The sequence below is a fragment of the Octopus sinensis genome, linkage group LG7 (assembly GCF_006345805.1).
Source record: "Octopus sinensis linkage group LG7, ASM634580v1, whole genome shotgun sequence".
Lineage (NCBI taxonomy): Eukaryota > Metazoa > Mollusca > Cephalopoda > Octopoda > Octopodidae > Octopus > Octopus sinensis.
In genome coordinates, this window is record NC_043003.1 from 88,760,793 (window position 1) to 88,785,139 (window position 24,347).

At 38.7% G+C, this 24,347-nt stretch overlaps 1 protein-coding gene across 1 annotated transcript in view; it reads right to left on the reverse strand.

The window, feature by feature from the left end:
* Window positions 1-24,347, reverse strand: part of LOC115214460 (nucleoprotein TPR) — a 136,549-nt gene that overhangs the window by 97,884 nt on the left and 14,318 nt on the right. Inside the window, exons 3-8 of the mRNA XM_029783658.2 lie at window positions 19,920-19,993; window positions 10,254-10,350; window positions 6,916-7,019; window positions 2,879-2,992; window positions 1,320-1,370; window positions 619-711 (exon numbers count right to left, since the gene is read on the reverse strand). Coding sequence (XP_029639518.1) covers window positions 619-711; window positions 1,320-1,370; window positions 2,879-2,992; window positions 6,916-7,019; window positions 10,254-10,350; window positions 19,920-19,993 — 533 coding nt within the window. The remainder of the gene's footprint in view (window positions 1-618; window positions 712-1,319; window positions 1,371-2,878; window positions 2,993-6,915; window positions 7,020-10,253; window positions 10,351-19,919; window positions 19,994-24,347) is intronic.

Genomic DNA, 24,347 nt, shown 5'->3' on the forward strand with positions numbered 1-24,347 from the left:
GAGGCAGGATTTCTATAGCTGGATGCCCTTCTAGTTACTAACCCTCATCTGTTTCCAAGGAAGTTAATATTTCCTCATAGCCAGAAATGTTCCCATGGAAGACGAAACAAAAGACTGTTTATATTATGGTAACATTTGCTTATAACTATCCTGTCAAGGCAAGGCAATACAAACATGCGTACATATATGATTTCTTTACAGCCCACAAGGGGCTACACACAGAGGGGACAAACAAGGACAGACAAACGGATTAAGTCGATTATATCGACCCCAGTGCGTAACTGGTACTTAATTTATCGACTCCAAAAGGATGAAAGGCAAAATTGACCTCTGCGGAATTTAAACTCAGAACATAGCGGCAGATGAAATACCACTAAGCATTTCGCCCGGCATGCTAATATTTCTGCCAGCTCGCTGCCTTTCAGTTTCTGTCAACCAAATCCATTCACAAGGTTTTGTTTGGCCTAAGACTATAATAAGATGCTTGTCACAGGTGCCACACAGTGGGACTGAACTTATAGTCACACAGCCAAACCGGCATTTAATAAAGATATTTCTATTCATGCAATATAAAATAAACAGTAGGAAGATATTCAAATGTTATGGAATAAAACTTACATCTTTGAGTTTTTCATTAAACTCTTCGATCTTTTTTCTCTGTTCATTGTTTACATTCTTCAGTGATTCAATATTTTCTTTCAATAACATTGCCTTTCACAAGAAATAAGAAAATAATTTTAGACACATGTGCCTGCAACAGATAAATGCTTTCAACTATCAAATACATAAATACTTCCATTTTTGATTATAAATTATTAACAGAAATTAAGAAAGGATTTTATATGCACACATTCAGTATAGCTATCTCTATTCATACATATCTATCTGCACACATGCACATGTGTCTGTGTGTGTACAGGCTTATATAATCTTAGCTTTTTGTCATCTCCTCTTTGGAGCTTAGCATCCTGAGGCCAGTCTTTACAAATCTCCCAAACTTCTTTATTTGGTTATCATCCTCCATACTCATCACATACCAATTCCATCTTCTCTTTTCATCACTACATGTAAATTCTCTTCAACCCAGCTTTTCTCTCATTTATACTCCATTATTCATATATACTGACATTACACATCCATCAGAGCCTGGATCACTTTTTCTTTTTCAGCCTTCACAAATCCTTGATATTCAAACCTTGCATTATACTACATTTAGTACTGAAGAACTACACAATCTGCCCTTCACTCTCACAAAAAAACCCTTTATTAATTTCAATAATTCAAAAAACATATAGTGGTACTCAAATAGTAATATCTACCTCATCAGTTTTCATATCAAGCTCAGATTGAACTTTGAGCAACTGGGCAGTCTGCAAATAAAAAAAGAAAATGAAATACAGACATTATCAATAATATTATGCCAACTTGTTCTTTTTGTACATACCTGTGGTGTGTGTCACATTTACTTCAAAGGAAGAAGTGAGTGGCAAAGCAAGAGTGGAGGACAGAGGAAGTAAGAGAGAAAGTGAATGAGGGAGAAAGAGAGCGAGATAAACCTTCAAGTGGTTGAAAGAAAACAAAAAAAGATCCTATATAGGGGCAGGAAAATCTTTTTAGTCGTTAGGGTTACTATGGGTGTTAATCCAGTCTTAACAGCAGCATTTGTGGGTCTCACAGATCTAGAGGCCAAGCTCCCATATAAACACTGATGCTCAGGCTGTTATCAAACTGAGCAGGGGTCGAGGGCGAATACACAACGGAATAGCAATTATTTCATCTTAGCTTTCACTGTGCCTTACAATATGGAACATTTCCTTTTCTTTCACTCTTTTTAAAAAATGGCACTCCATTGGTTCCTATTTATCTGATCAACGGAACAATCTGCTTGTAAAATTAATGCACAAGTGGCTGAGTACTCCACACATGCATACCATAAGGTAGTTCTCAGGGAGATTCAGCTTCACACATGACTGAAACAAGTAAAAGGATAAAAGAATACTGGAAGAACATTCCATACCATGAAACCAAGAAGGTTCTTTGAATATGTACAATTTATTTCAAGGCCAAAGATTTTATAGTTATCAGTTTTACACTTCTTTCTATATTCTGTAACTGTCACAACATAGAAACATTTCTCATGGCACCAGCACACAATTTACAGATGCTTACATTTTTTATTTCATTTTTGGATTTGGTTTGCAAGATTCTTTATGTGAGTTTGTGTGTTGAAGCATATTCTGTTGTGTCTGGGGAGAGTCATTCTCTTTTAGTGCCTTATAATTTAACAGACTCACTAGTAAAATTTCCACTTATTTATTCTTTATTTTTCTAAAATTTTCATTGTGAATTTTTCACAGGTCCAGCTAGTCATTATTATTATTCTTGTTGTTATTGTTATTATTAAGGTGGCAAGTTGGCAGTCTTTCACCTGTCTTTATGTTCCGAGTTCAAATTCCGCCAAGGTTGACTTTGCCTTTCATCCTTTCAGGGTCAATAAATTTAGTACCAGTGAAACACTGGGGTCTATATAATCGACTTACCCTCACCCAAAATGTTTGCCCTTGTGACAAAATTTGAAATTATTATTATATTAAGGTGGGGAATTGGCAGAATTGTTAGAGTTACAGGCAAAATGCTTAAGGGCATTTCTTTCAACTCCACATTTTGAGTTGAAATACCACCCAAGAAAACTTTACTATTCATTCTTTCAGAATAAATAGGATAAAGTTATGAGTAAATTTTTAATGTGAAGTTTTAATTTAGAACAGTTTAAAACAAAAAGTTTGTAGCATAGTGCCAAGTGCAGTCTTAGATGGGTTGATATCAAAATGGTTAAAATACAGCCTCATCATCATCATCATAAAATATAGAGCAATACCTTATCTTTAACAATATTCTGCTGGTCTGTGATTTTCTTCTCCAGTTCACTATTAAGATAGTCAACTTGTCCTTTCAGTTGCTTAATCTCTTCAGAAAATCTTTCTTTTTGGTACTAAGAATATAAAGAAAATAAGGCAAAAGAATAAATTAAAGTATAAAAAACCAACAAAACAAGAGAGGTATTTTCAATGTATATTCATATTTGTGAGTCTATGTGCATATATGAATTATATATATATATACATACACCAACAAAATGACATGGAAAATTCTTTAACACATCTTTAATTATAAGTATATACACATACACACAGAGTCAGTTCTATTACACAATTCCAATTTTATTCAGCTTAAGCAGCATTACTACAAACCAGTATCTTTGCTTCTATATACTCCAGACTGGCTGATTTGGAAGGGACACAAATTCATGACATTGAAAAGCAGTGAAATGTGCATCTGTTGCTCTCATCAACACTTTCAGAGCAATTTCATTTCACCAAGCAATGTAAGTATATTGTGTTTCTTGACACAATACATCATTTCCCAAGACAAAAGTTCCAGCTATATTGGCTTCCAGGAACTGCTAAGTCATTTTCAGCTAGCAGATCCATATAGGATGGAACACCTGAACACTCCATTGCGGACATGGTCAAGTGGCAATGGGTCTTCGAGGTCGTACATAGATAAGATTTTAATTAGGAAAGCAGATAAGAACATAGCTAAGTGTCCACAGTTTTATCCAGTAAGCTAGTGATCATAAGACGGTCACTTGTGAGTTGAACCTAGATAAGGTATATAGTCAAGGATCTGGCTACGTCCTTCTGGTGATTGAGGAGTACAGAAAGGGGATTAAGTTGTTAATACAGAGGGCATTAACAAGAGCCATCATTAATAACAAATGGTGGTATGCCCTCAAAAGAGCCATTAAATTCAAATCTATTAGATATAGCATAGGCTTAGTGGCTAGTGAACGTAGGCAGGGACAGGGTTTAGTTAAGGCTTTAGAGGAAGCCATGAGGACTGGCAGTGCAACCCAGGCAAAGGCGAAGAGACTGAAACTAAACCAAGCACATGGGGTACATTGTCAAGTTTAGACTACATGCAGTGGGTTGCAAGGAAATCAAGGCCACTAGATGAGTCCGAGTGGTGGAAGCCCAACATGGAAATGATTCCACAGTTCGATCTTTGATAAATGAACCTAAGGAGATGTGTGAGGCCTTTCAGGAGCACTTCACCCAGCTTTTTGGACTGGATAATAAGAGGGACATAACAGACTTCCTCGCCAGGTTGATACGCCGTTCGGGGCGGGATACAGTCTTCTGAAGGGCCGATCACACCTGCGGAGGTAACTGAGACTATAGCAGACTGTGGTGTAGGAAAATCACCGGGACTGGATGGTCTGCCCTACAAATTGTATAAGAGTATGCCAAACTTGTTCAGGCACCTGCTGGCCAGTGTGTACACGAACTGGCAACAGAATGGGTTAATTCCCAAATCTGTACACCGGGGAGTGGTGACACTGATCAGAAAGGATCCAGACAAGGGGGATTGTATAGATAATTTCCAGCCCATCACTCTGGTACACACAGAGTTAAAGATTTTGGCCAAGGTGCTAGCAAGAAGATTGGCACATGTCGCGAATGTTCTGATCAGGGAGGCACAGAAATGTGCCATTCCCAGCAGAAGAATTCAGGACAATCTCCATCTTCTATGCTACACCTTAGAGGGGTTTGAGAGTAATTCTGGCAAGGGTGGGGCAGTGGTCCATTTAGACCAAGCTAAGTCTTTCAATAGGGTTGACCATGATTACCTGGTGTCTGTTCTTGCACAGTTCGGCCTAGGTCTTGGCATAATTCAATTGTACAATAACATCAACTAAATCGTTCGGGTAAACAGTTTTCTGTCAAAACAGTTCTGAATTAAACGCTCGGTTCGCCAAGGATGTCCACTCTCACCACTTTTGTATGTGATGGTTCTTGAGCCGTTACTGCGAAAGTTGAGTGGCATCCCAAGAGGACCAGGCAGTGGAGAGTCAGTTTCAGCTTATGCAGATAACATCACCATCGACGTGACCAAAATGGAACACCTACAGAGGGTAGGCAAGGCCATTGAGGTTTACAAGACAGTGGCAGGTGCAAAGATTAATGAGGATAATTCAGTCGCCTTGCAACTCAACACCCAGAGGGGCAAGTCGATGCCTCCAGACAGCGTCATGGGACGTTGGACAGAGGGCCCAGTTAAGTTGCTAGGAGTCTGGTTGGCCCAGATCTCCAGGTAGAAAAGAACTGGGCTGAGGTTTCAAGCAGGGTAGACCACAAGTCGCCAATGTATTCATCGCATCGGTCATCACTTACCGCCTAACCATCATTCCTTGCCCAGATTCGTGGTTGACCAAGTTGGAAAGACAGCTCTTTCACTTTTTGTGGAAGGGCTCAAAACCACTTGTGAGATGTAATGGTTAAGAACACAAGCTACTAACACCAAGATTCCGAGTTTGATTCCAGGCAGTGACCTGAATAATAATAATAATAGTAATAATAACAATAACATCGAAAAATACCTAAGGAATGAGAACTCAGGTTTGAAATTTCCCCAAGACGCCTGATGAAGGCTGGAAGGTATATCAGCTGAAACGTTGTGTTAACAACGAACAAGATGAGGACAAATATCTGTCAAATGTAAATTATGTAAATAATGTTCTATCTGCTGTCAAAAACCGTTAAAGGGGAGACTAGGGATGCCTTGGAAGTTGATGCACAAACATGTGCTGAGGTTGAGATCTTTGGCTCTTCCTGGATGGTGAATGGGTGTGGTCACTGCTAGTGAGACGGATGTTTCCCACATTCACTAGTTTCGGTGGACGGGAAGCCTGGTGCTATCAAAGATCTAAATTGGGTACAGAGTGTCGCATGGTACTCCTGCTATTCCGTTGCTTGGGCAATGCCAGTGGTGGTGGTTCAACCGCATCTTTCTATAGTGGTTTGGGAGAGGATGGATGTGACAATACCCTGGGAGTGACCCTGGGTCTTGAGGAAAATCAACTAGACAGTCTGTTCCAACATACATTTGGGCAGAAGACACTGGATCATTTCCAAGTCTTTGACCTGGCAATGTTACTGAGGAGACTTGCCCGTTTGGGATAAGCTCACAAGACACAATCAATGCAACACACTGATCTGTCCAAGATGTGAGCAGGAAAGAGTAACTGGCCTGCACGCTATTGTTTAGTGCTCAGAGATGTCGGAAGTGTGGACTTATGCGGAACACATGTTGTCTGATACAGGAAGAGAACAGCTATCGACCGAAGTCAATTTTAAAAATTCACCCATCATGTTTCCTGACGAAAGAAGGTAAGAAATGTTTCTTCATAGTAGTTGCAATCACAAAAGAAGTGGTATGGAAGATGAGAATGGAAGGAGTAATGACAGACAGCTTCACCTCTGGCGTCAGTCTACAAAGATATTTCGCTTGTCATTTGAAAAGGAAAGTGAGGCTGGAGAGAAGATGCCTGTCAGAGAAAATATTTCATGATAACACGGAAAAAATAAATAATTACCGGGGTAGCAAAAATTCACATAAGTACCAAGGATGTAACAGCCCACTTATAAAGGTAGAAATTTCAGGGTTTGGTGAAATATTTTTGTATAACATAAAAATAAATAAATGGAGTTAAATGTAGGTGTTATTCAAATCTTTATACTTCCAACATCTTTCAAAGAAAAGCTAAAGTCAATTTAAATATCATAAAACCTAGCTATTGGTGAAATAAGAATATCTCGTGCTTCAGTTTATACACAGAATATTTATTTCTCAGATTAATAGAGAAAAAAGTTACTCTTATATGCTTTCCTGAAACTTAGTACAGTAAAGTGACTGCAAATGGGAATCAAAGCTAGCTTACCAAGAACTGATAACAATTTGAGGGACTTTTTTGAAAGGAACTGGAGAACTCAGTAAATTTTTTAATTAATATGATGTTAAAGAAATAAAAAGGTGGGGGGGGGGAAGCACAAAAAGACAGAAAAGTTAGTTCACCTTAGCAATAATGTCATTACTGTGGAATTCTTCAACTTTTGCAAGAGCTTCTGATTTACCTCGATTAGCTTCAGAGAATTTCTCTGATAATTCTTTACACTCCTCTGAAATATAACACAGGTTTTTATGTTTAAAATAATTACAATTTCTAAAGAGAAATTTAAATGCAATTTTCTCATAAGCATACACATTCCTTGAATGGTCCACAAACATTTCACTTTGCAAAGAAATAAACTTTGCAGTGGAAGCTGTTTATTGAGATCACTGTGGGATAAAGCCTTTTCATTAACAACTGGCTGATGGCATTAAACAGATGAACATTTAAGCAATACAAGATTACCCATGACTTGTTGGGTCACAGAGAGAGACTGAATTTCCCAGCAATGGAGTTTTGTTTTGTGGGGGTTTTCTTTCCAGGTTATTTCGCATGCTTTCAACAAATGTGACATCAAAATCACATGTTAACGGCTCCTTTCCCCAGGAAAGGAAAGATTTGGCTGCTATTTCTTGCATACCCTGCAACCGTGTAACATATTTCGGGTCCTTTATCGCATATAGCTGTTACGTGGTAGCAAGGCATGCTAGAAATAGCAGCCAAATCTTTGGAGGTGAGATGTTGAATGCACTCTAAAAAAACCTATGGCAAACAAAATATTTACTGTATTTTTAAAGTTATTTTCAAATATGCCAAAAAAAATTTTTGTAATGGTATTCACTTGAAAATAATTTAACTCTTTCGTTACTATATTTCTGACCAAAATACACCCCTCATGAGTTTCAATTAAATTCTAAAATAATCATGAATTTAGGCTTGTTTCATTAAATAACTGTAACTTTTTTACTTAACATATTAATGTGATATTTGGAACATAATTAAAGAAAGGGTTCTTAATCAATTCTATTGCATAACTTTTGTCTCAAAGTGACTTTAATTACAGGTAAATCCAGGTAAACTGAGCAAAAGGTAAAAATATTAAAATTTTGTTTAAATATCACCATAGAAAATGAATCATCAGCTAATATTCAAATGGGTATGCAACAAAATTTTGATAAAGAAGAATTGTGCACATCACTAAATCATCAGTTGAATTTAATGCACAACAGGTGTACCATAGAGGTGGAATAAACTGAAATACTGGAATCCACCGCAAGTTTGACCGAACTAAAGAAATCAGTCAAAAAATAATATACGGCCCTGGTTATGGTATGGAAGTGATAAATTCCAGACCACATCGTTCCCTAGGCCATGCTGACTAACATTATTTTCCCTGTATAAAAACTAAATCCATGCAGTACCCAGTATTTGCTTCACAAATTTTCCAAACTTTGATCCCTCATTTTGTGTTTGTTTACAATCTGCGTAAATTTGTTTCCGCATTGATCGCTTCAAACAATAACTTCCAGACCACATCGTACCCTAAGCCATACCGACTAACATTAGTTTCCCTGTATAAAAACTAAATCCACAACAGTACCCAGTATTTGCTTTACAAATTTTCCAAACTTTGATCCCCCATTTTGTGTTTGTTTACAATCTGAGAAACAGTTTGCTTCCACAGTGATCACTCCAAACAAGCATACTGAAACAAATAAAGTCTAATGGTTTCGCTTCCTAAGAAAGACTATAGATAAACTCTATCTCCTCAGAAAAATTGCTAATAAAAACATTTTTAGAGTTTTTACTTCATTCCGATGTAAAATCGTCTTTGCTGTCACTATCGCTGCTTTGTTTCTTCGGAATCGCTGCTTTCGGTTAACGGATAAAAAAATATCCTATTCATTATTGTACACCATGTGCTTTTGTACCTCATTCATTCTTTTTCTCGATATCTCCCTATTTTCCGTTGAAAAAGCTTTAAATTCGGAATCAATGCTTCATAACATGAAACTCCTATCCATTTTCAAAGTTGAAGAAAAATCGATGCCAAAAAAATGTGGAAAAAAAATCTCCCAAAATTCACTGAGTTGAGATATCACGTCAAGCAATGTCGGATACTATAACCCAACTATTTACAAAGTGAAATCACATGTTTTAACGAATGTGCCAATGAGATTTGGGTTCAAATTTACATTTAAATAACAATAGGTTCTCTCGGCTGGCTATGGCCGGGTTGGTATTACGAACCAAAAAATTTTTCAGCCAGGTTAGTAACGAAAGGGTTAAAAAAACATCGAAATATAAATAATTACTGTACAAACAACATACATTTTTGAAATTACATTCACTTAAAAATATTTCTATATGATTAAAATAATGTGTTTAACAAAAGCGAAAATAGAAACATTTATCAGTAAAAAACAAATCATATTTTTCGTTATTAAGTCACTTTGTCTTATCAAAAGATAAGAGTTTCTTCACTTTCAGGATTAAGATTATTTTCGGAATATTTTCCCATTATGTGCCATTTTGGATATTTATACCCCATAAACCTCTAATATCTCAAAAACCACTTGTACGATTTACACAAAACTTGTTTTATTCCGCTTGTATTAACATTTCAGGGTAATCTTAATTCATAACATTTTCCCTTTGTGCACCAGTTTGGTTGGGTAACATTGTAAGCAAGCAAGCAAGATTCAAACTGACTTTTAATATTTCATACATTTAAGCAATATGACTGCAATAATCATGAAAAAAATTGCTCAGTTAGTCGTGGTCTTTTGGAGGCTCTTATGACTGAAGAGTTTTGGGAGTTTATATAATTGGATAAAGTTATTGTAATCTAAATTTCTGGAAATAGAACAAAGTACTTCAAGACTAATAAGGATCAGAAGAGTAATGATTAGACAGAATGTTTGCCATGAAGTGTTGGGAAAGTGTTTTTGTATTGAAGAGTTTTATTAGGATGTGAGAAAAGTTTGGAATTAATAAGTTTCAAGAAAAAGCTTACTCATTAGGCAAATACAATTTTTTCCCGCAATTTATCAGCACTAAATCTTACATCCTGAAGACTCTAAGAGAAGAAAATATATTTCTCATTTAGTCCACAACATAAAGCTGGAGCAAATATACAGCCCCAGAGTTAATGGACTGTTTAGCAGATATGAAATGTTGTAAGAAATATAATGGTTGTAGGGGAAAAGTGTTAAGCCCTAAACTGCTAACTACATGGTCACAAGTTCAAAGCCATTGTATTTACTCCTGAGCATGACACACAACTCTATAAGCTAAGCTACAGGTTTACCTGACTGAAAAAAAGAAAATAGATTCTATTCTAAATAGTAAGAAGAGCAATAAAAGATAGGATTTCTTCTTTGTTTGTTTTACTTATTGTAGCTGCAAAAAAACTGTCATCTGTCATTTATCTTATGTATGAATACAATATATTGAAGCTTACCATTTAGACGATCAACTTCTTTTGATCTCTTTTCTAGTAGTATGGCCAACTCCTTCTTCTCGGCTTCCAATTGTTCATTTGATTTACTAAGTTGAATCTTCAAAATACAACATTAATTATATTTAATTATATTACTCTTTTTCTAATGGAGAACATTTACTTACAACATTTACTTTGTATGTTCATGCAAAACTGATTAGAAAAACAATCTTCAAAATGAGACACCTGTACCAAAATTAGGACTTCAATCATTACAGATGGGGTAGTTGTCTACAATATCTTACATTCTATAATATAATCATCATAAACAGAATTATTATCTTTTAATCCATGCTGGTTGAATATAAGAACTTAATAGTTGATACAGATATATGTAAAATTCCTTATAAACAAAATGATTTATTAGGACCCCAATATGGGTTTTCGCGAGGAATACTCACTAAGAGAGAGAATTCGCCGGAGAAACCTGATATCTGAACTAAAGATGAGGAAACAAATGGGAGAGAAGGGTTTACGAATCCAAGATGGACAGATAATCAAGTCCTACCTCTGGTCCCATGCTGTAGTGCTGACAGGGAAAGTGATGTGAGGGCAAATCGAAGTGAAGTTGATACCCCCGTCAACGATGCTATATCTGATACCCCTTATTCTGCTTGTTCCCCAACTCCCGCCCCTCAGACTTCACAGCTCAGCATCGTCTACACCAACTCGTGCTCCTTATTCCCAAAGTTCAATGAACTATTTACACTGGCCATACGTGACTCCCCTGATGTGATAGCTATCACCGAGACTTGGCTGACTCCAGCAGTAAAGGACTCAGAAATCCACCTGCAGGGCTACGTCCTTTTCAGATGTGACAGAGGAAAAAGGCGAGGTGGAGGTGTTGCTGTGTATGTTAAGTCTGAGCACAAACCGTCCAGCGGTATTCTACTCACTAATGCTCAGCCTACAACAAAATTCGATGCCGTCTATTGCAAGCTGAGCCTATCTGAGTTTTGCCTGCCCGTGTTGGCTGTATACAGGCCGCCTCTTGCCGACCCCCAGGACGATACTCATTTACTCGAAGCGATAAGATTCGTTTCAGCTTCGCATGACTGTTTGGTACTAGGAGACTTCAACGCTCCCACGATCGATTGGCCCACATCAATTTGTACAGCATCTTCCCGGTTCGGCCAGGCCCTTCTTGACGTGGCTGAAGATTGTTTTCTATCGCAACATGTTGAATATAAGGCATCGGTCTGGGCAGCAGCCATCTATGCTAGATCTGGTATTCTCCCGCTATCCAAGATCAGTGTCAGACGTATCTGTGTGCGCCCCTCTTGCCAAGAGTGATCATGCGGTCCTGAAGTTCGTCATGCACACAACTTTTTCTGCGCCCACGACTACTTCGCTGCCATGTAGAGTCTTCTCTGCAATTAATCTTGAAATTCTAACCGAGGCTTCCGCGCTTCTGGACTGGCGATCCCTGATGACGTTGTCCTCAGTTGATGAACTATGGTCATCCCTCAAAGCATATGTAATCTGTTTGACTGACCAGGCAGTTCCCGTTGGGCTTCCCAAGAGGAAGAAACACAAGCCCTGGGTGACGAAGAGGGTTAAACGAGAACGTCGACTCAGAGATATTGCTTGGGCTGAATTCAAAAATCTGGATTCGACTGCAGTTTTTGAGGTGTACAAAACACAACGAGACCGAGCCGTGAAAATCGAAAAGAAAGAACGCTTCAGTTATGAATACAAAATCGCGGCAAATGCCAGTAGCAATCCAAAAACCTTCTTTGCCCATGTCCAGCGGAATTCCCGCTTGAACAATCAGATTGCAACGTTGGTAGACTCAACAGGCGTATCGATTGAGGACCCTTATCAACAGAGTCAATTATTTGCCGAGGCTTTTTCAACTATTTTCAAACAAGATGGTCGTGAACCCCCTCCATTTGATAGATCGGTACCTCCAATGCTTCGATTGGTCATCACGCGGGACGAAGTCAAACGTGTTATTCAAGGCCTCGATGTCAACAAGGGTCACGGCCCTGACGGCATACACCCATGGGTTATCAAAGCGTTGGCTCCGGTCATCTGCGAGCCCTTAACGCGACTATTCAATATGTCATTGGCGACGGGTGTTATACCTGCAGACTGGAGAACAGCGATAATCTGCCCAATTTTCAAGAAAGGGAGCCGCGAAGACCCGCTTAACTACCGACCGGTTTCCCTTACATCAATAATCAGCAAGATGTTCGAAACCATCCTTAAGAAAAGTATGATGCTCCACCTCCTAAACACAGCCTATTACTTGTCAAGCTTCAAGCATATAGTTTCCATCCGGATATTGTACGATGGGTTGGTGCCTTCCTCTCAGATCGCTCCTTCCAAGTCCAAGTTAATGGTTCGCGGTCCAACGTCTCCAGTGCGAGCAGTGGCATGCCTCAAGGTTCAGTGCTTGGGCCCTTGTTGTTCTTAGTCTTCATAAATGACTTGCCCGACGACCTCACGCAACACACCCTTCTATTTGTCGACGATATCAAACTGGTCGCTCCTCGCGGTAATGTAGAGGATCTTCGTCGATGCATCCACCAAATTTGGAAGTGGTCTAACGATTGGGACCTGTGTCTGAACGTGTCAAAGTGCTGTCGGCTCTACTCCTGCAACTCAACTTGATTTCGAGCCGGGTCGTCTGCTGCTGGAGAGGACCGATCAGGTAAAGGACCTAGGTATCTTGGTGGATTCCTCCTTTTCGCCTTCGGCCCAGTGTGTCCATGCTGCCAACAAAGCACGCGGAATTCTGTTCTTGATTCGACGGTCATTCGGAATGCTCACAGCAGCCATATTCCTACCACTCTATGTCACGCTGGTGAGACCCATATTGGAGTATGGGATTCAAGCCTCTTCTCCTTATCTCCTCAAAGACATACAGCATCTCGAAAGAGTCCAGAAGCTGGCTACCCGCATGGTTCATGGTCTCAAAAATTTGTCCTACGAAGAAAGGCTGAGGACGCTCAACCTTTATTCTCTTGAAAAACGCCGCCGCCGTAGTGATCTCATTCTCGCCCACAACATCATAAGCGGAAAGTGTAACCTCTCGAAAGAGCTGTTCTTCACTCCTGCTCCAGAGCGTCGGCTGCGGGGTCATTCCGAAAAGCTCTACCTGCGACGATTTCATCTCAATCGAAGGAGAGGAGCTTTCTCCGTCCGGGTTGCGGATCCGTTGAACAAGCTGCCAGACGAGATGGTAAAGATGCCGACGACCGCTTTGTTCAAAGCCTCCCTGGACCTCAAGTGGCCTGAACTCTTTACATAAACACCACCCTGTACTTAACTCCATGTCCCCCTACATGGCCTTGCTATTTGCTTTTGAGCCAAATTAACTAACTAACTAACTAAGGTCATATTAAAAAAGGGCCATATTTTATCAAAACAATTCACTACAATCCCACAAGTCAAGGTAGTCATTTGGTTAACTAGAAATAGCAAGCAAGCTCCCTCAAAGCACACTTTATCTTTAAAAAAGATGGAATTGTCAATGCCTGTCAACCTGGAGTGAACTCAGCAACATCAAGTAAGAATGCTGTTAGAGACTAAAAATATATTGAAACCACAAGGTTACATCTTTAGTGTGTGTGTGTGTGTGTGTGTGTGTGCATGTGAATGTAGAAGAGGAAAGTTTATACTTTGTTGAATTATCCTCATTCCCATTGCAAAATGCTTCTGAGATAAATTTAAAATTAAAATGTACATGTAAATTTAGTATTAATATTTTAATGATAATAATGATTATTATTAAATACTACAGCTTTCCCTCCAAGCCCAGTTAGCGATATGGTGCATAAGCTTAGTTTACACAAGGGCTGTGCTCAACATTCATCACCATCGTCTTTCATATATTTAAAATACATTCCCAGATATCGTTCCATTTCTTTACTGCTGTTCTTGAATCAACAACTCGCTCATTCACTCTTTCTTGAATCAACACTAAGTTTTTGTTATAATTATTCAAATGTGACTTAGTCAATGAATCTAGGATTCCCCCATTTCTTTCAATATCTAGTTGCTGAGGCCACACGTAATTTTCATTTCATTTCAATTTAAACCAGACTCCCATTCCTATAGCAAAATGCTTATGAGATAAATTTATCAATTAAAAATGTACACGTATATTAATTTAGTATTAATATTTTAATGATAAGAATAATAATTACTATTAAATACTATGGCTTTCCTTCTGAACCCAATTAGCTATATGGTGTGTAAGCTTAGTTTACACGAGATGTGCTGAACATCCATTTTGCACACTTGTTACAACACCCACCCTCCCCCACCACCAACATTTTAATTTGTACATTTACATTTTCACCAGGTGACTCATACGTTTCATGTGCTGTCATCATCATCATCATCATCGTTTAACGTCCGCTTTCCATGCTAGCATGGGTTGGACGGTTCAACTGGGGTCTGGCAAGCTCGAAGGCTGCACCAGGCCAGTCAGATCTGGCAGTGTTTCTACAGCTGGATGCCCTTCCTAACGCCAACCACTCCGAGAGTGTAGTGGGTGATTTTATGTGCCACCGACACAGGTGCCAGACGAGGCTGGCAGACGGCCACGCTCGGATGGTGATTTTACGTGCCACCAACACAGGTGCCAGACAAGGCTGGCAGACGGCCACGCTCGGATGGTGTTTTTTTATGTGCCACCGACACAGGTGCCAGACGAGGCTGGCAGACGGCCAAGCTCGGATGGTGTTTTCTTATGTGCCACCGACACAGGTGCCAGACGAGGCTGGCGAACGGCCACGCTCGGATGGTGTTTGTTACGTGCCCTCAGCACGGAGGCCAGTCGATGCGGTACTGGCTACGGTCACGTTCGGATGGTTTTCTTATGTGCCACCGGCACTGGTACCACAAGGATACAAATTCCATTGAAGTTCATCTATGTATGTGAATACATATTTTGAGCATGCCCTTATACCCAATCCTTATAACCCTCATACAAGTGCCCTGACATGTTCTTCATATATGAAAAGACATAATACTGCCCTATGTAACCACCCTATTCTCATGCCCACTAGTTGGCTCTTGCTCTAGATCAGTGCCTTTCAAACTTTTTGCTGGAGTGGAACCCCAAGGAAATATTCCACTGGCTCGAGGAACCCCTGTGCAATAATTTAATAGTCTTATGCACACAAATCAGCACAGGAGAATTAAAAATTACTGCCGATTTTAGCAGTTTTGTAACTTCTTGCGGAACTCCTGGACTGTACTGGCGGAACCCTAAGGTTCCACGAAACCCTGGTTGAAAACTCAGTATCAAAACTCAATGCAGGCTGGCAAGCTTTTTCGCAGATCTTCATAATGACAAAATTGCCACAACTACCTTACCGCAACCACCCCCAAGTACTCAGAGCCAGTACTATCAATGTTGGCACAATAAAAGGAAAGAGTGGGGAGATAGTTGAAATGTTAGAGCGACGCCATATTGATGTATGTAATGTATAAGAAGCTAGATGGAGGGGTGCCTCAGATAGATTCCATTCTTCTTGGTCAGCAGGAATGATGGAGTGGGTGGAGTAGGTATACAGTTAGCAGAAAAGTGAGTAGATAAGGTAATTGAGGTAGTCAGAGTATGAGATAGGGTAATTAATATGAGACTTATCATAGGTAAATTAACAGTTACATTCATCTCTGCTTATGCTTCTCAGTCTGGGCTGACTGATGAGAAGAAGGACCAATTCTATGAGATCCTTTTGCAGACCACCTCAACAACAAATGACAAGACTTTGTTACTGTGACTGGTGACTTCAATGGACATGTTAGACAGTATCCCCATGGATTCCATGGAGTGCAGGGGGGCTATGGTTTTGGACCTAGAAATGAGGAAGAAACAAGACTGCTGAGTTCTGTGATGCAAATTATCTCATGATCTGCAACACTAACTTAAAAAAACCCAGATAGCTACTTAATCATTGATCAGTCTGGTGAGCACATAAGCCAGACTGACTACCTCCTCACCAGGCAACAAGATAGATGGACGCTTAAAAATGCAAAGTCTTTCCCAGGTGAAGAGTGTACAACAACATACGTCACTAGTTAGTGACTTCAGAATTAGAGCTAGAAAGACTCAGAGAAATAAGCCAATCTGGAAAAGAAGATTATGGAAGCTCAAAGACCCAGCAAACAGACAAAAATTTAGAGATTTACTAATGGAAGCTTCTGACAAAAGAGAGGGAGAGTTGGGACAATTAGGTTACAGGACAACTAGAAGTTCTTGCAGAACAATCTACTGAGAGCTACGGATGAAATCTGAGGTTGGTGCAGACTCCCAGCTACACCAAGGATGACATGGGGGTGGAGCAAAAAGTTTGACAGTGTTATAAAAGCAAAAAGACAGGCCTGGAAAGACTGGTAAAACAGTAGAAGTAGAGAATTATATCATGTAGCCAAAGGGCAGTTAGGTATCAGAAATACTTAGCAAAAGGAATAGCTGAAGGTAAGAGATTTGCATATGTCCTACAACATGAGGATCAGAGGTGTGAGGTGTTCAGGATTGCGAAGCAGTGTAACAGAGAAAATAAAGATGTGGTAGGTGAGAAATGTGTACAAATGGATAATGGTAGGCTTACACTTAGTGAAAGATGCATGGAAGTGTCACTATGAAAGGTTACTAAACATGGAAAATGAATGGGAGGAGAGTTTACCAAATATCAAACCAATTGAGGGACCAGCCATCAGAGTTGATAGCAGCATAATAGATAAGGCAGAAGATAGGGAAAGCCCCTGGGCCATCAGGAATCACTGCCGAGATGATTAAAATTTCTAGTGGTGTAGGATACAGCTTAGTCACCTGTATAGTTAATCAGGTTATTCAGGAAGGTACCATCCCCAGTGACTGGTGTAGAAACATTATAGTTAGCTACTACAAGGGTAAAGGTGATGCCTTAGATAGAAACTACAGAAGTATTAAACTGCTAGACAAAGTCATGAAAATTACTGAGAGGGTTATAGCTCAATTGATTAGAAACAAAATTAAACTAGATGAGATGCAGTTTGGTTTTGTAGCTGGGAAGAGCACCACAGATACCATCTTCCTAGTGAGACAGCTACAGGAAAAGTACTTGGCCAAAAGTAAGCCACTGTACTAAGCCTTCATCGACCTGGAGAAAACTTTCGACAGAGTTCCTTGCTGTTATGTGGTGGTCTCTAAGGAAGTTAGGAGTGATGAGTGGCTTGTTAGGGCTGTCCAAGCCATGTACAGTGGTGCTATCAGTAAGGTGAGATTCAGCTATGAATACACTGATGAATGTAGTGTTCAGGTAGGGGTTCACTAGGGTTCAGTTCTCAGCCCACTCTTATTCATTCTAGTCCTCAGGCCATAACCAAGGTATTCAAAACTAGGTGCCAGTGGGAACTACTATATGCTGATGACCTTGCTCTTACTGCAGAATCTTTAGCAGAATTGGAGAAGAAATTCCAGTTATGGAAACAAAACCTGGAATCAAAGGACCTTAAAGTTAACCTAGCTAAGGCAAAAGTGGTTGTTAGTAAGAAAGGTAAATGGCCCTGCTCCATATGTAGGAAAGGAGTTGGAAGAAATTCTATTCTCTGCACCCAATGTCAACTATGGACACATAAGAGGTGCAGTGATATCAAAGGTAAATTAACAGATAAAGTAATCTTTGTATATGGCAGATGTGCAGGAACAATAAGCATTAAGAGCACACAGGAATTAGATCCTCTCAAATGCCCAGGAGGCTCTCTTGAGGTTGTAGGTAGTTTCTATGACCTAGGTGACCAAATTAGCAATGGTACAGGATGCTTTGAAAGTATTGTTTCTAGAATAAGAATTGGGTGGAGGTTCAGAGAGGTTCAGAAGTTCAGAGAGCTATTACCTGTTGGCAACAAAAGGATTCTCTCTCAGAGTGAAAGGTAGACTATATGATGCTTGTGTATGAACAGCTATACTCCATGGTAGTGAAACATGGGCTCTGAATGCAGAAGACATGCGTAGACTGGAGAGAAACAAAGGTATTATGCTCCACTGGATGTGCAACATCAGTGCACATGGACAGCAAAGTGCAAATGTATTGAGAGAAAAATTGGGCATAAGCGGAATCAAATGTAGCATGCAAGAGAGAAGACTACGTCGGTTTGGACATGTGATGTATATGAATGAGGACAGCTGCATAAAGAAGTGTCAATTACTGAAAGTGGAAGATGGAGATCCGTGAAGACATGAGATGAAGTGGTAAGGACTATCGCAGGAAGTTGGGCTTCACAGAGTAAATGACAATGGACCGAAATGTTACAGGATTTGAAGTTCTTGAGAAGACCTACCCGCATCAATGAAACTGAATTCTAGAAGCGCTGTGTCCCCCATCCACAATTAAAACTTCTCACACACTATCACTACAAACCACACTACATCTCCACATCTCTTCACTTCCTCACATTTCCGCTTTATGTACTATGATTACCTTCCACTCCCCAATCCTGTCCTCTTGGCCCTGTGCCACTGTATCATTGCTCTTTGCTTGCCCCCAACTTGTGTGTTTTACTCACATGCCCTATCTCATTCTAACATTGCTACCTGCTAGCCCCTGACCTGTGTGTTTCACCCACACATAAGAAAACTTTTTCCCTCACCCTACCGCAACAAACCAATCTACATCTCTTTCTCATATTTCCTCCTTCATACACTATGCTTAGCTCTCACTCCCCAATCCTGTCCTTATACCCCTGTTCCTCTCTATCATTGCTATCCAGTAGCCCTTCCAACTCTATATATACCCAGGTCTTTCACTATTTACTCACTCTTTAATCATATTCCCTTCACAATATCCTGTCACTCATATTATGGCATTTGAACCTCCAAGGTATGCCCCAGCACTTGCCACCATCTATATCTCTCTCTTCCTTTACTCAACCATCTTATTTATATTCTGATCCCTGTTCCTTGTGAGTATGCCTGGCATTTTGCTACCATCTCTATCCTGCTGCCTCCCACTCTCTCTCTCTCCTGCACTTCCCTCAGGTTGGGAAACTGTATATTTTCTTTGCAGTAACACACCTGTTTCTGTCTTCATTCCTGATCTGTCTCTCTCCAGCCGGGTAACTTCGTACTTCCTCTACAGCAAGACACCTGTATCTATCTCACTATAACCTTTTCATCATCACCTCCTCCTCTCTTAAATTCTTTTTTATGATGTCTTGCAAGTACTTGGCGATCCTGTCAGTGCAGGTACCACTTAAAAGCACCCAGTCTACACTGTAAAGTGGTTGGTGTTTGGAAGGGAATCCAGCTCTACAAAAATAGCCTGTGCTTGTGCCATGTAAAAAGCACTACTCACCTCAACTGTGCTTGTGTCATGTAAAAAGCACTACTCACTATGCCTGTGCATGTACCACATAAAAAGCATTAAGTCCACTTGGTTGAGTGGTTGGCATCTAGCTGTAAAATTCTGCCAAAACAGTCACAGAAGTTTGGTGCAGGCTTCGACCTGGCTGGCTCTTGTGGTGCCATCCCACCCATGCTAGCATGGAAGACAGACGTTAAATGATGATGAGAGGAGACACATGGCTACTCCACATTATATAAGAGTGTATATGACATCGTTAGTAAGGGTTATTCTAAACAACAAAGCAATGTTAATAAAGAAGGGGATACTAAAGGTTACATACCTTTAAGGTGAGGAACTCTTCTTGTTCATTTTGTAGGTCCTTTAACTTTGTAGAAGATACTTTATATCTGTTTTCTAAAAAAAAGTCAGAGAAACTTGTCAAGCATCAAAATCCACTGCATCACATGAAACTAAGTAAACATCATATGTTTCAACATCACACTGGTAGCAGAGTATTGTGAAAATAGTGATTTCTGATCCATGTAATAAGTATATAATAGATGTTGGGTCAGTAGAGGTAAAATGACCAAAGAAGTAAGGATTTGACCAACATGTTTATAGTATTGGAGTTCATGTCCACACCAAGTGTATATCTGTATCATAAATATAGTTGATTCAACATAGGAGGAAAGACACAAACTCTGTGAATGCTATCTACAACAGAGCAGTACTGTATACAGAACATTCACCTAACACAAAACAATTTAGAGTTTTAAGAAATTTTTTGTAAAAATATCAACAAATAACAAGAATTTTAATTATCAAAAGACTAAGGCTAAATGTGTGATGCTGTCACATGGTTAGTTGAAGGGAGAAGCGAAAAGAGAGTGACAAATACTAGGAGAAAGAGATTGCTATTATATGGTTAAATACTGAGTTGAAGAGAGACAGAGAGAGTTTACTGAAGGGAATGTGAAAATAGAAAATACTATAATAGTTACCAAGCATACACACTATTGTCAATGACTGAGATTTCTACAGGTCCACTTACAGCATACTGAGATTTGTTAAAGCACAACCAAGTTAGTCACACCATAACACAATAATCATCATCAATAATCATCATCATCTGACATTCATTTTCCATGCTGGCATATAAATGTCTGATTTCATTTTATAGTTTAAAATGTTTAAAGCATTTGCTCTGCAGATTCAACACATTTTCGATAATTTTGATTGAACCGTCACAATGGAAAGGAGAATAGAAGTGAACCAGTATTTTCTCATGGACAATTAAATGTACAGCTTTTGAGAGCACTTTCACTTCTTGAAAGGATATAGGGATATTAGATAATTTTAAATAAGTGCGCCAATTTGTGGTAGCTGGCAATATGACGCAATGTCGTATTGCCAAAGAAATATTATTGTCGTTTTTCCATTGGTTAATATAACTGCTCACATAGGAATTCTAAGAATTAGTTAAATAATATTTGTATGTAATTTCAATTCTTTAAAGTTGAGCAGTTATAAAAACCCTGGATTTTGGGAAAAACTTCAATGTTTGTTGGATGTAACTAAACTCCACGACACTCACTCCTTTGAGACTGGTGATTTTTCATGCCATGTCCAAGGAAAATCCAACAAGTCTTGTTTGAATTGTTGAGATTTAATATTAGCTAGAATGAGAAATTAGATAGTTAAAATATATAGTCGTAATTCTCTACGACAAAATTTACTTTTCTTCAAAATGTATATAATAAAAATTAATGTAGAAAATGTTTTCTGTTTCTTCACATTCTTCAACTATATATAAAATGTATTTCTGTAATTATTAAACTGTATTTTTTTATAGCGGTTAAAAGAACACGAAAATATATTTAACATACATACCCGCTAATGTTCACAAGCGTTCCAGAAAGTATATTTCTCTATGGAGTTTATATAGCTGTAGTTAGGACTTGCGTATAATGATAACACTTAAATAAGTTATAAGTGACGGTTTTATCATTATATATCCCTACTTTAAAAGCTAAATAATTTTATCTATTTCCAAATAGGAAACATAAGTAGTGCTGCATTAACTGTAAACAAACTAACTAGAAAATATACGCTATAATATATAACATAAGAGAAACTTGGAAGCCATACTGCTATATTAGTTTAATTATTGTTATTACATAACAATAGGGTGCTAGCAACGTTATCAACAAATATACCATTGAGCAAGAGCTAATCTTTTAACTAAAAAAAACCTGTCATCTAGTTTTGACATGAAATTGAATCAAACTTTACAGCTAGCCTTAAGGAATACCAAAATTGTAGTTAGCAAAAAAGTGGATAAAACATTCTTTCTGTCAGGGAAATAGTTCTGCTCATTATGTTGGAAAGGTGTTGGAAGGAATTCCATTCACTGCACCCAGTGTAAGCCATGGACACATAAAAGATGCAGTGGAATCAAAGGTAGGTAAACAGAGAAAATAGTCTTTGAATGTGACATATGCGTAGGAATAATAAACACTAACAACACATGGGAATTGAGTTTTCTCAAATGCTAAGAAGGTTCCCTCAAGGTTGTAGATACTTTCTGATACCTAGGTGACAAAATTAGCATTGAAGGAGGATGTTCTGAAAATATTGTTGCTAGAATAAGAATAGGATGGAGAAAGTTCAGAGAATTATTACCTCCCTTAACGACAAAAGCCTCTCTCCCTCAGAGTGAAAGGCAGATTGTATGATCCTTGTGTACAAACAGCTATGTTCCATAGTAGAGCCCTGAATGTAAAGGGCATACAAAGACTGGAAGGGAATGAAATTATTATGCTCTGGTGGATGTGCATTATCAGTGTGTATGTACAACAAAGCACAAATGTGTTAAGAGAAAAGTTAAATGTAAGATGCGAATGTGTGTCTGTCTGTCTGCGTGAATCCCTAAGACTTGATATCTACACAACCAATTTCATTCAAATTTTACACATGCCTTACTTAGGGTCCATGTAGTGTCATGGGCAAAAAAATTTTTTTAACTTCTTGTCTAGTGCGAGCCCACAGCAATATCATATCTTCTTCACTATTTCAGAATTACGTGTCAAAAGTGATTGTGATTTTGCTGTCACCTATTTAGACGATATTCTAATAAAAAGCTAATCACACAAACATGCAGAACATGTCAAAAGGGTATTTGAAAAGATAAGAGAATACACCTTCAAGATAAGTGAAGAAAATAAGAGTTCTTTCTGAAAAAAATTCAATACTTGGTCCAGATAATAGATAAAAACAGATGGAAACCTGATCCAGCCAGAGCAACTGCGATAAAAAATATGCCCACACCGAATAATGTGACTATCCTCTAAGCATTCTTGGGTTTAGTAAATTACTACCAAATTTACATTCCCAATATACACAATGTAAGGCTAAATGATTTGTTAAAAGAAAAATGCTAAATTGTGCTGGACTGGTAAGTGCCAGAAGGCATTTGATGAATTAAAAAACATTTTAACATCAAACTTATCTTTAACGCATTTCAATCAAAAGCTGGATATTATATTGGTTATAGATGTGAGCGATTATTGTGTAGGAACCGTGCTTCAGCACAAATGTGAGTAAAAAGATTGCCCATGCATCACAATCATTATTACCAGCTGAAAGGAACTATAGCCAAATAGAAAAGAAAGCGTTAGCAATCATATTCAGTGTGAAAAATTCCATAGATTTATTCATGAAAGAAGTTTCTGTCAACAAACGGATCATCACCCACTACTGTCAATATACACTTCTAAAAAAGGAATACCAACACACACAGCAAATAGACTACAGCGATGGGACACTACATCATTGAACTATGATTACAAAAGGGAATAATTACCATCAAAAGAAATAGGGGATGTCGATGGGTTGTCCAGACTGATACCAAAACACTGCAAGCCATTCAAAGACATGGTAATTGCAGCATTAAGATCAGAAGCAGGAATGAAAAATGTAAAGTGGAATGTGGTATGTGATTTACCAGTGACCCTAGAAGACATAAAACTAATTGCAAAAAAGGACAAATTCCTAACAGAAATGGAAAGAATATTGTGGACAGGAAAAGTAAATAGGAACAGGACTGGTGCAAAACGAAACCAAGACATGAACCTATACTCAATTTGTGATGGCATACTGATGTATGCACAGAGAGTAGTAACACCTGAAACACTGCAAAAAATGTTGAGGGAATTCCATGTTGGACATCCTGGTATTTCGAGAATGAAAGCTTTGTTGTGTAGCTACATGTACTGGCCAAAAGCGGACAGAGAAATTGAAAATTTAGTGAAAGGCTGCAGAGGATGTGCTTTAGTGGCAAAATTACCAACAATAAAAAGTGAACCTTAGCCAAAAGTAGATGTGCCATGGTCAAGACTACACATCAATTTCGCTGGTCCTTTAAATGGTTCATACAACTTAGTGGTAGTTGATAGTTTCTCTAAATGGCCAGAAAATTTCTAAGTGTAAACAAAAAACAAACAAACCTCCTCAACTGCGACAAACTTTCTACATGAGTTGTTTGCTAGATTTGGCATCCCAAACACAATAGTGCCTGACAATGGAATGCAATTTGTGTCTTTTGAGTTTAAAAAGTTTTGTAAAACGTTGCTGTAGAACATGTAACTATAGCACCATACCATTCCAGATCTATAAATAGTCATGTCTTACTTGCCTAACTAACTATAATGCTATACCAGAGGGAGTGTTATAACAGTCTAACAGAGGATTACAACAGCTCACCAGATAA